Source organism: Zeus faber, assembly GCF_960531495.2.
Source record: "Zeus faber genome assembly, chromosome: 8".
Lineage (NCBI taxonomy): Eukaryota > Metazoa > Chordata > Actinopteri > Zeiformes > Zeidae > Zeus > Zeus faber.
The window spans coordinates 10,857,174-10,869,606 of record NC_137195.1 but is presented as its reverse complement, the minus strand read 5'-3'; the positions used below and the strand labels follow the sequence as shown (position 1 = coordinate 10,869,606).

Genomic DNA, 12,433 nt, shown 5'->3' with positions numbered 1-12,433 from the left:
TGGTCGGATGTGGACCCATCCAACGGAACATCCTGGAGCTTCCAGAGTTCAGAGAGCTCTCAAAGTCAATCGCCTTCTTTTGGTTACTACTGTACATCTGGTAAAGGCAGGAGATTTTACCAAAAGCAAACAATCCTCCTTATTTGTTGGCAATCGCTTACAAAAAAGTGCTTAAATCTCAACACTAAACAGCAGTGGCTACTGTTTTCCTCCAGAAAAGGTGTTCCTGAATACTCAGAACCCATTAATTTTAGAGAGCAGGGTAACAAAAATACCGTGAAAACTTTGTTTAGGACTGCGGTGCTGAAATGCTTTGAATGTCTCCTGAGATCATGTTTTGGTGCCAACACAATGTGTTTCCATTGGATCTTGCCCTTGAGTGATATAAAACAATAGCAACAACTTAGTAGAAACGTCAGACTTCATAAAATAATAGACGACAGCCTATATACACACAACTTTCAGACGGGTATTTGAGGCTAAACTGCAGACATTCAGATTGATTTTTTTGACCATGCTTAGGCTCTTAAGAGATACTGTTGGAATGGTAAACGTTTGGTGGCAGTGCGCCTCGTCCAGAAGAAAACGTACAATCTCTCTTCTTATTCTTCTGCCTTTTTTTCCATTTTCTGCTCCTCAAATATTCTAAATCCTTGGCTTGGTGTGTGTCAACATAGCTGCGTTGACATCTGTGTCGGGCCCCGATTAATAATACGCACACGTTCGTATGTCCAAAAATAAAAATAAGAAAATCCTAAAATGAATAACAAAGTGAATGTGCAAAAGTACAAAACTGTGAACAACATAAAAAATACAACAAAAGATAAAACAAGGTCAAAATAATGCGCAAAAGCATGCAAACTACTGCTAGTGTTGGTGAAGAAGTGTGAACGACGGCAAGAAAGGACAAGGATCCGAGGGGAGGGGTCAGCTCTTGCTGGTGACGGAGGTGGTCGCGCTCGATGGGGGTGAAGCAGCGGGGGGGGGGGGGGGGAGGCTGGTGCTGCTCCGCCCCGGCCGTCCCGCTCTACTGCTGCATCTTGCGGATGATGTCGGCGGAGACGGGCGGGTGGAAGTTGATGGTGTGGTGGCGGAGACCCTGAGACGTCTTGTAGCTCTTCCCGCAGCGGCACTTGAAGGGTTTGCGCACTCTGATCTGAGTCCTGTGGCCGTTCTTCGCGTGGTACTTGATCCCGTTGACGTTCTGAGAGGAGGGCAGATACAATACAGATACGCACGGGAACTCCGTCAGCTCTTTTTTTTTTTTTTACCTCTTAAATTGTTTATGTTGAAGGAACACCTCCCTGATCCCCAACCTTTGCTCTGTTGTTTCGTCAAAAAGAGGAGGCCTGCGAAGCCCTTGCTGACTTTTTCTTTTTAAAAACAACACTGACAATCAGCACTTACCGGAAATCCACATCAACATAAGTTTTCCTTTAAAGGGACAAACGAATCACTGACAACTTCATTGGTTTTGACTTGGTTAAACTTGGTTAAAACTAAGAAGCACAAAAACAAATTCAAGCAAGGCACCTCAGATGGGGTTATGAAGCAGAAAGCGTACCTGCCGCACACACACAGCTTTAGAGGGGGGAAAAAAAAATAAAAATAAAACAAACACCACAACAAATCTAGCCTGTTCTCGTTTTGTTTGCGTATTCCTGGTGCTGCCCACTGATTCAGAATATGTCATCGCCCATAACCCTGTCATTCACGTCAGCGATGCAATTTTCTCAAGCTGCACATAATTTATCCCAACCACACACCCCAGATGTGAGTGGAAAAAGCAGTAAAACTCTAAATCATTGAAGTGGACTGATGTACGCCTTTATGTTGACAAGCTGTAATACTCCACAAACACCCTATTTTCCATTCTCAACAGCAGGATATCTATTTTTATTTTGCGTCCAACTCAACAGGGTTTGCACGGGCAAATTGCTACCGTGCCAGAGCTCTGGGCTACGAGGATCCTAATCGCGTTTCGTTTTTTCTTCGACCGGACGGGGGCTTTGTTCGCCATGTGCAAGGTAGAGCAGTTCCGTACTACGGCCCGAGTATCCAGCAACGAATAGGATGGGAGAACGTGCGTGTCTGCGTGCACGGCGCGGCCCGGCGCGGCACGGCCTTACCTTGTATCTCTTTTTGCAGCCGGGGACGGGGCAGGCAAACGGCTTCTCCTCGCCTCCGTTCATGCACATGGAGCTGAGGATGGACTCCGAGCTGATGGCGCTCTCCGTGGTCCAGGACTCGTCGCTGTCCGAGTCCTCGTAGTCCACCTCCTCTTCATCGCACTCGCTTCCTGTGATGATGATGGTGGGGTGTGTGTGTGTGTGTGTGTGTGTGTGTGTGTGTGTGTGTGTGTGTGTGTGTGTGTGTGTGTGTGTGTGTGTGTGTGTGTTCCATGTGCGGGCGGAGACGGACACACAGACGACAACGGCGACGAATCAGTGAGCGTTTCGGGGACACGAGCGCCTGATCTGGGGTCACAAGCACGGGTCTCTCTGGACGACAGGGAGCTGTGATTTATGCCCGTCATCGCGTGTCTAAACTGGGGGAAAAAAAACAAAACTAAACATCAACCGATACGACTTTCTCAACATGTGGTTTGCCGCCCCGTTCCCATGTTCTCGACTTCCTTTGTTGCCGTGCCCGAGTTTTGTGGATCGACGGAAACATGTCAATTGTGGGAAAGAATGCAGCGCGTTCCCCGGGGCCTTGGGGCAAAGTGTCTTCAATTGTCCTATCAATTAACAATTATGCATTTGACATAAAATAATTGTTTATCCATGAAAACCGCCGAGCCCGGACCAAATGTTCAAGAAAGTACATTTCATTCAACTGAGACGTGGGAACACAGTTACATGCAAAACACACAAGTTGACTTCTTGGCATTTTAGGGAGCTAATGGTTAGCGAATAAATTCCAGTTCCTTGCGGTGCCTCCCAGGGACCATGAGAGTCGAATGTGAGGGGGAGAGTCTCTGTTAACGTCATATCAATAAATAAAATAATGTAATACAGATAGGCACTGGGGTGAGCGCCGTCATGCTTCAATTAATGTAGAATCTCCGAAATATTGAAAGGATAAGGACTACAATTCTTGAAATGACTCATATGTAAAAGAATATATTAATACATATTCTACTAATACATAACAATCTGTGGGAACTATGGTCTTATTTAGATTGGTCCACATCGCGTGCGGGGGCGCCTCGACTAGAGAGGGGGCGGCGGAGTTGTCGTCGCCACGGTTACCTGTGGGCGTGCTGCTGCGGAAGGAGGAGGAGGGGGTGATGGGGGGAGTGACCGGCGGGGTGAGGTTGCCGCTGGCGTGGCGCGGGGGCGTGGTGACGCTGGCGCGGGACAGACTGCCGGTCAGGGACAGGGACAGCTTGGGCTGCAGCTTCTTCTTCAGCGCCTCGTGCTCCCGCCGCGCCGCGTCCGTCATGAACCTGGAGGCCCGGAGACGTGAACCCCCCCCCCTCGTCAGGATTAGAACCGGGATCGATAACGTCCCAAAAAAAAAACGCCTTTCACCATAAGGGGGGCGTGTACAGTTACAGTGAGGACCTCCAGACTCGCTACTGCAAAACACCTGCTTGGAATTAAAACACGGTTGACTTGGATCCATTCCCATCAAACGAAAAAAATATATATTTTTTTTATGACGGATAGTTAAGTCCTCGGTAAATGAATGCCGTAAAAATGAAATGTTCACACAGACATTGTTAAAGCAAAAGTGGAATTAACAGATTACGTCGAAAACCACATCAAGATGTGCTCGCGGCGGCAGGGAGGCGGCAGCGGAGCCACGAATTCGCGGGGTCGTCGCGTTAGCGCTTTACAATCGCTATTCAAACACCATATCAAAGACGACGGCGATGAGCCCACGGCGGCATAAAACCCAATTACCAAAAACATTATCCTGAGCGCTGCAGCAGATGGAACTCAAATTTAATCACGATGAAACTACATAAGGAGCAGAACAGAACCGCTGGTGCAGTAGTTAACAATAACTACCTGAGGTGAACCTCAGCGCGGCCAAAAGTTAACTCCGGCTCCGTTATTGTTGCGTCAAATTCTGGGAGATAAATTTTTATTATGGATTCAATCTATACCCGATTTAGGTTCGTTTATCTTTATTTGCAGAGTAAGTACGGACGTTCTGCTCGACTGCCCTTCTGCGCGAAGGCTGCACGCGTTTCACCTGTTGATGTAGCTCAGGGCCACGTAGGTCGGCTGCTGCTGCTCCTGCTTCTCCAGGAGACGCGGGTCCGTGTCTACGGAGACAAAAAAAACAAACAAAAACAAGATGCAAAAATATACAGAAGTTGAGTTTAAATAAAGTTTAACTCAAGAGTTGAATTTGACTTCCCTCCATACTAGCGATAGAGATATCGACGACATCAAATCACAACGGCCTTTGATGAATACCTCAAAAACAACAATTTGACGATATTATTGTCTGACACTTTGATATTTTATGGTGGTTAAGATATTTTGGGGGTGACTATTGGTGCTTTCATAAGTTATTCACACACAAGAAATATTTGAGAAACAATCAACATTAGTATGCACATCATGACATCGTCATAATATCCACGTTAAGAACTGTTTATATTATAACCAAGCAGGTAGAAACATTCATTAGAACAGCGACAACGCTCTATGCAGTTCTGAAAGCTGCATTACTTTATTGTTATGCAGACTTGACGACAACATTTTATTATATATCCCAACTATAAATCCCAGACGATATCCAGTCCCACACATCGCTACGTCGTCCCAGATCGACTAGAAGTTGGGAGGTTAGAGAGGGTTAAAAACCATTCATGGTCACTGCCAAGTCACTCAAGCCCTAATGCTTGGAGTGCAGTTGCTCACAGGCAAACTGGTGGTTGTGCTGCGGCTGTGGTTTTACTGGGCAGGGCCCCCAGTGGAAAGGGATGTTACTGCTCGTAAGGGTGGCGCGGCACAAAAACAAAACCCTTCCCTCTGCAAATTAATAAAAAATAAAATAAAATAAAATAAAATAAAACTTTGCAGCGGATGGCGGAGTCGCGGGATATTGTGCACTTCGCCAGCTCCACCGCGTCACACGGCGCGATGCGTCACCGTCTAGACTGCGCTCGTTGTCGAGTCGGAGATCCTCCGCAAAACCCGCTCCGCAAATTATCTTTTAACGGCGTCGCAACAATAAGGAATGACCGTAGCTTTTTTTTTTATTGTTTGACGCGCGCAATGTTTTTATTTATTTTTTTGTTTTGTTCCCCCCACGCCCGAGGTAAACCAGGCCCCGTCTTCAAACAGCCCGGACAGGCCGTCCCGGGCGGGAGCGGCGCGACATCCCCACGAAGCAACGCCGCCTCTTAGCGCTTTAGCTGGGGCCGCGTGTGCGTTTCTAACGGAGCTGTGAAAGGCTGCTACCCCCATGTGGTCAAACGTAGTGCCGGGGTCCATTCCTGAGGGGATCTGCGCCTATTTATACACACACACTCTACAGGAAGGCGTTTTGTTGCCATAACGTGGAATGTTACACGAGTTAAAAAAGAAGAAGGAAAAATAAAAATAAAAATTAGTGTTTTAAATGAGTGGATTTTGAAAACAGAGGAAGGCTGGAAAGGGTGTACAGGCGTGCGCACGCACGCACACACACACACACACACACACACACACACACACACACACACACACACACACACACACACACACACACACACACACACACACACACACACTCTCTTTCTCTAAATGGATTCTTACTGGGTTAATGACTCACAGATGAAAAGTAGTTCCTTCCACACACAAAGGAAAGACCTAATACAGATTGCATCCTGCATTTTAACAACACAGGTCACCGCTCTAATCCCGCCATAAACGGGCAGCGACTGCAAACGTCAGGCAAACCAGGGAAGGAAACCACTTTGAGGTCAGAGGCTCCCACCTCAAATGATGCCAGTGCGAGCGTTTGTAACGCATAGAGAGCGTGATCATCAGCCACAAAGGCTAGAAATGTCTTATTTGAAGATGATTAGATGGTGGCACGGTTTCTTGACACACCAACACGTAGGCCCTTGGAGCAGCTACAACCCACAGCCCGGGACTCGGGGCCCGGGAGAGAGTGGGCGCGGGCGGGGGTGGGGGGCATGTAAATCCTGAGCAAGTGTTTCATTAATAGTGGATTTAGCCAGAGTGAGAAAGACAACACACCGCTCTCCACTCTGCCTCCAGCCATGGGAAACACAAAGTCAGAAAGACACATTAATAATGGCATTCTGCACACTGCCAAGACCCCTCGGCGGAGTGCACAGGGTGTTGTGGGCGTGTGAATGTGGGCGTGTGCATGTGTGCGTGCGAGTCAACGGGAAGAACGCCTTCCGAAGTTCCCTAATGAGCGTGGAGGAATGGAATGGCGGTTTTGCTCAAATAGCAGCGGATCAATCCGCTGCCACACGCTGTAAATCACGCACACCTTAGTTAAGGGACCAAGGAGAATGGGGCCAGCGGGGGGCCAATCGTCCGGGGCCCCTGCTGTTCTTTTGTGGGCCACCAGCAGAGACCTGCCTCCTGTGAAGGTCTTAGATTGGAACCAGGACCGAAGGTGCCTGGCGGGGAGATGGGAACCCCGCTAATCAGTCTACACAGGTGGTCCACCCTGGTGGTCAACTGTCAGCAGCTTTTTCGCCATGTTTGTTAAAATGTTGAGTGGGTTTCGGGAAATGTGACATGGCTTCTGGCTCACATAAAATCAACCCCATTGGAACTGAAAATGTATAGATATGTATTTTTAGAGCCTGTGGTTGAGCCGCGCAAGAGCGCTATCATCAAGAATCACAGTGTTTTTTAAGACGGGTGTGACGCTATTTCGGGGATGACCAAAACGGTGCTTTTTATACATTTAATCTAAACCGCATCTAAGGATGGGTGACACATCACAACATAAAAACTTTTTATGATATCTAGTCCTATTTCACAATTTCACTATTAATATCTGACTCACTGGTAGCGCCACACAAGAGCAGCATGATGCAATAACCACGTCCTCATTAGAGCCGGGCCTGCAACATGGCAGCACACAACAGGAAACCAATGAACGATCGCACAACAAGACTTCCTAAGGCAACAGGGGAAGTGACGCCTACTAGTTCTTCATTATCCCCCCCACACACAGTCACACCCCCCACCCCCACCCCCACCCCCCTCTTCCCACCAGACGCCGGCTATTCCATCCGCCCTCTTGGCTCGGAGCGTTGTGGGGAAGTGCAGAGTGGCGAGCATCATGTTGACATTTTTATGACAATTTTGAGCGGTGGGAGACGTTTCTAAGAGTGGTGGCAAAGGTAATTCATTAAGATGTGAACTCTGAAGAGGAAATGAAAATCGTTTGTGCACCCAAGGCCGTAAAGGAAGCCATGGCAAGGTACGGAAAAGAGCGGAATAATATTTTTACTAGTATCTTCGGCCAACACATGCCGCCCGCTCTCCGACTCGGAGGATGCCGACTCCAACGCAAAAGGTCGCATGCGTTTTACAAAATGTCATTTATTCAGGATCCTGCGTCCCGCCACAGTAGAGATCCCTGTTCTGCAATGTCTACACAACCTGCACATTATCTCCCGTAGAGAGCGTTGCGTTGCGTTCAGCTACCCCTCAATCAGAGTACAGGAACAGGAGCGCCGGTGTCTGGGGATCGGGAAACGTAATTAGGTTCACCAGGTGCACAGATCGGGGCACCAGTTATTGCTTTCCAAATTTATTGCTTCCGCTCAGATTTGGGGGAAGTGCATTACAAAAATCTGCTAAATGAGGCCCCCAGTGCGGAGCGGCCACAAACAGGCCCATTGTTAAGAGTCGGCCACTAAGCCGGGACACTTTTTAACTTATTGGCCACCGAGCAGCTCTGGATAACAGTCTCTATTTACCTCTGTTCGGCGCAGGCCTGGAACCATGGTGACAAAGTAAACAAATCAGGAGCTTAATGTATGAACGGTGTTTTCTACGCCACACAGGAACACGGGACCCTTCAGATAAAACATGGCTTGGCTCCGGTGTTGGCAGGCAATTTTGCTCTTCACAGTGATTGTGAAATACCACTGTTTGCGGTAATTACTATTATTTTAATTTTGGAGTAAGATTACTGATACTGTGATGTGGCAGACGACAATAGAACATAACCATTTATTTGGTTTCATTATAAGTTATATGGGCTGGCTGGAAGCAATTGTGCAAATGTTGGTTTTCGAAAGGTCTCATCTAAAAACCTTGGAAGTAGTTTTTTTTTTTTTTTGCTGTTTATGTGTACTTGAAATTAAAAAGGCCTTCATCAGCCACTTTAAGTGACCACTGGATTCAAGTTGAAGTAACCTGAAGTATTACAACCAAATTATTTAAGATGTAACAACGTAAGTTGGCTTAGACATTTATTAGATCAAATTCATTACTCTCAACATCTACATTTCTTGTTGATTTGACTCCACGGAAACTAGTGGATAAATCCGAATGATATAATGCGCTACTTAGTGAAATGGGACTGGAAATGAGTTCTAGTTACTGAGTGTCGCCTAAAAGTTCCATTCTCTATTTTCGGTGCATTTTTGTGCAGACTGGGCATATCTGGCGAGTCTTCTGCAACAGGGGAGCAGCACCACCTATTGTCCGTAGACCTCACCAGCAAGCTGTAGGTGGAAGCAGGATCAGGAATGGCTGCTTGTTTTCCAGGCACCTAATTATAAAGGAGAATGTGTTTTAAGCAGCAGGCCACCAGATGAGGAGGAAGAGAGGCCAAATCAAGCACCCTCTCTGTAATTACGCTTCACAGGCACTTGGCAGGACGCGCCAGGTTTCACACTTCTCCAAGCAGGCACAGGCCAGCGGACCAGGGAGGGGGGCCGCAGAGTTTTTCCACTGTAGTCCAACTAATTGCCTCGTTATTCCCCAATAAGTCATTTGGAGCTTTTTCCTTGGGCCAACACCTCGGACACATGCACAGCACACAATCAGAGGCGGGGGATATTAAAGCAAGTCAAGCAACAAACAAGAACAACAGAGGGACAGCTGGGACATGTCAACTTCAATTGTAACAGTCTGAAATATTGTGTTGGTTGAACAGGTTCTGGAAGCAATAGTGGGAAGTGGAATCTTTAGGGGTGTTGTATGGATTGTCGATATATAGATTGTCGATATATGCACGGAAGAGATAAAGAAAATGGTCGTATAGCGACTGCAAGCAATAGATGGAAGCCAATTCCCATTAGTTTGACTGTGGACTACAGCAATACCCCTCTGATGACCACCTCAATTAGTTGCCATTAATAGCGCCGCAGAAAAAGATATGTTCATCTGCCACAAAAAAAAAGGCTTTAACCCTTGTGGTTGTCTGATTTTTTTTTCCATTTACTTTTGAATTCTGATAAATGTCTGACAGATATTAGCCCGAACAATCAGTTGAAATACTCTTACAACCACATAGACTTGCGACATAGATAAACTTGTCGTAGTGTTTGAGACAAGGGGACAGCCGTGGGCATATATCACCGGGATCCTAGATCTCATCTCTACATCCACCCTGTCTCTCGTCCTGCGAGTGTGTGGGTTTCCCCGCGGAGACACACCAACACACCAATACAGCAGATTGACCTGTCTCCCCCTGCGGCAGCCGCTTACTCTGACGCCACCCAATAAATCCTGCTACAGCTCAGCCTTAGGAAACAACAATTGTGAGGCAAATGGTATCTAGTACCACCCAAACCACCACGATAAGATGACGTGTCAGAAAGATAAATCAGAACAGCAATATTTATAGCATAAAAACCCCCAAAACATTTATCAGTAAAAGCAAAGAACGCATATCTAGGTCTACATATACAGTGTTGTTAACAATATAATAGATGATTCTCCTGAGCATTCTGCCCTAATGCAGGTCTAACATTAAGGCTCGGATCTAAACATCACCATAGTGACCCCAGCGGTGCCTACTGGTCTGCTTTACACGTCTTTGACATGATTTATTCCCACATTCCAGCCAATGACATGGTCTGCCTGTGAGGGCTGTAAATTGCCATGACAGCACCGTGAGAGGCCTTTTTGTTAATAAATCTATTCCGGGGTAGGTCAATATCTTGCAGAGCCGGTAGGCCAAAAGCTGCGTATAACGCCTCACGTAATAATGGCTCATACAGCCTTGTGTTTAAGGTATGCAACAGCGTATATAAAGATCCAGCACCGAACAGGAGCGGGGGGGCTCTTCACAACCCATATTCAAGCACCTGGATTACTCAGCCTTTCTGTGCACTTAGGTTCTCCAGGAAGCAGCTGCATTGTGAGTGGGTATATTTACACACAGCAACATAAAACCTTTTAAAAACACACACGGCTTCGAGGCAACATAATGATGATGTTGATGCACATAAATGCACTTTTTAAAAATGTTGTTTCACGCTGACGCGGAATTTGAATATACGACCAACTCCAGGAACACCATAACCTCGTAATGAAAATATTAGGCATGCGGAACCGCACGCTCTTCACTCCCATTTGTAGACCGGTGATCAGATCCATCCTGCTGTGACGCCGCTATTCTGATGACAAAAGCAGCGGTGTGCGCGCTTTCGCAAACCGATTCGGACGCCGCGATCTGTCGCTCGCCTTCGCCAACTCCCAGGGGGGTGACGCTCGCGGGGCAGTTACGCGTCTCCCGGCGCCATGATGGAGCGGTCTCCCGCTCCGGACGCACCCGCCTCCGCGCCTAACCGTAGCGGCAGCGGTGTTTTTAAACGGTGCCGCGCGCCGCTCCGACGCCGCCGCGGTTTCTGCCCAGGCGCGAGACAAGGACGCGGCCGCAAGACCCGTCCGCGGCGCGGACATCTCGGGGAGAACATCCGCGGGCCGCCACACCTAGCAACAGGGCTGTCAGGACGCAGGAAGTCACTCGCTAGCTTAGCTCGTTAGCCACGTCGGGCCGGGTCGCGGAGCCGCGGCCATGGCGCGGCGCGGCGCGGCGCGCACTCACCGATGTGGCTGTCTTCGATGTGCACGATGAGCTCGGTCAAGGAGTCGAAGTGAAGTCCGCAGCCCCCGAACCTGCAGCTGTTGGAAAAGAAAGAGGCGGCGGCGATGGCAGTCATGGTCGCTGCTGCATCGGGAGTGTCGGCGGCTAGCAGCTAGCGGGCGGACAGCGGTGCTAACAGCTGGAGCGCGGGGGCGACAGGGGAGCGGAAAAACCTTCCGCGTGCGCCGGGAGCGACTGACGTCACTCTTACCTGTCGAGTTGACAAGTTTTAAAGTGGTAATCCATCAGATGACTTCGGCTAAAAAACAAAAACAAAAAACGCAGATTGTTTCACACATTTTTATTTAGTTATTTTTTTTTTAAGCTGTCACTTTTGAGGAAACAGGCATTTGGTGTATTTGCGTTCAGCATCGCTCCTACGCTGTTTCCGCTGTTGGCGGCGGGGTCCGCCTTTCCCCGGCAGGAACGCAGCGCCGCAAGCGGAAGGCCGTCACAGCGGGTCTCGCCCGCCGTGTTCGGTGGATATGGATGAACATTCGCAGAAAAGAACAGCGGCCACCACCTCAAGTGACCGAATGAATCAAATCGATCGATCGGGACGATTGGCAAACTTTAAGGAAAATGACAAGAGCGAAGACGAGCGCGAACCCAAATAGTTGAAGAAAAGAAACAACCTGTTGCATTTTCAAATGGAATTGGGGCGACGGGAGTGTAATGCTTTCTGCGTCGTTTTCACATAGTGATGACGTACAGTAACTCGAAGGGTGTTTTTAATTTTACAATCGCATTGATAGAGCGATAGAGAGACAGACAGACAGATAGATAGATAGATAGATAGAGAGATAGAGAGATAGACAGATAGATAGATAGATAGACAGATAGATATATAGATAGACAGATAGATATATAGATAGATAGATAGATAGATAGTTAAGTAAAGGCGATCATGCTGCATCAATCGACTGCAGCAGGACCATTGGTTTTGTGTTGCTCGGTGTGGCCACATGGTGGCAGTGTAGGTTAATAGATCCGGCAACGTCTTCAAAGCGGTTCCTGCGCAACGTGCTGTGAACCACAGATCGAGCATAACTGATACAACAACGCCTTCATTATTGAGTTATTCCACGCACTAATTAAGCGGTGGCAGCGACCATTTGTTTGGGTCGTGCCTCTAATTTGTGATATAAACAGTACCTCTGCACATTAAGTTGCCTCTCTCCGGAAAAATGTAATTACCCGATGGAATTCTATTTGAATTCCACTTATGCACGTGACCAGACCTGAAAGATTTCATTCCTTGCTATGATTATATATGCTATATGCTATAATCATGCCAAGGATTACAGTACTATTTACTATACTATAAGTATATACTATACACTCGCTATTTTCTCAGCTGACAGAGAATGTCTAATGTTATGCTGCT

At 47.6% G+C, this 12,433-nt stretch overlaps 1 protein-coding gene across 1 annotated transcript; it reads right to left on the bottom strand.

Annotated features, from left to right (window-relative positions):
- Nucleotides 1–1,016: 1,016 nt before the first annotated feature.
- On the bottom strand, nt 1,017–11,122 carry jazf1b (JAZF zinc finger 1b; the record flags this gene model as incomplete). Its single annotated transcript, XM_080005247.1, has 5 exons — nt 1,017–1,204; nt 2,130–2,299; nt 3,255–3,451; nt 4,207–4,279; nt 11,008–11,122. The coding sequence occupies 5 exons, from the start codon at nt 11,120–11,122 to the stop codon at nt 1,028–1,030; spliced, it is 732 nt and encodes a 243-aa protein (XP_079861373.1). The 3' UTR covers nt 1,017–1,027.
- Between the last annotated feature and the right edge of the window lie 1,311 nt (nt 11,123–12,433).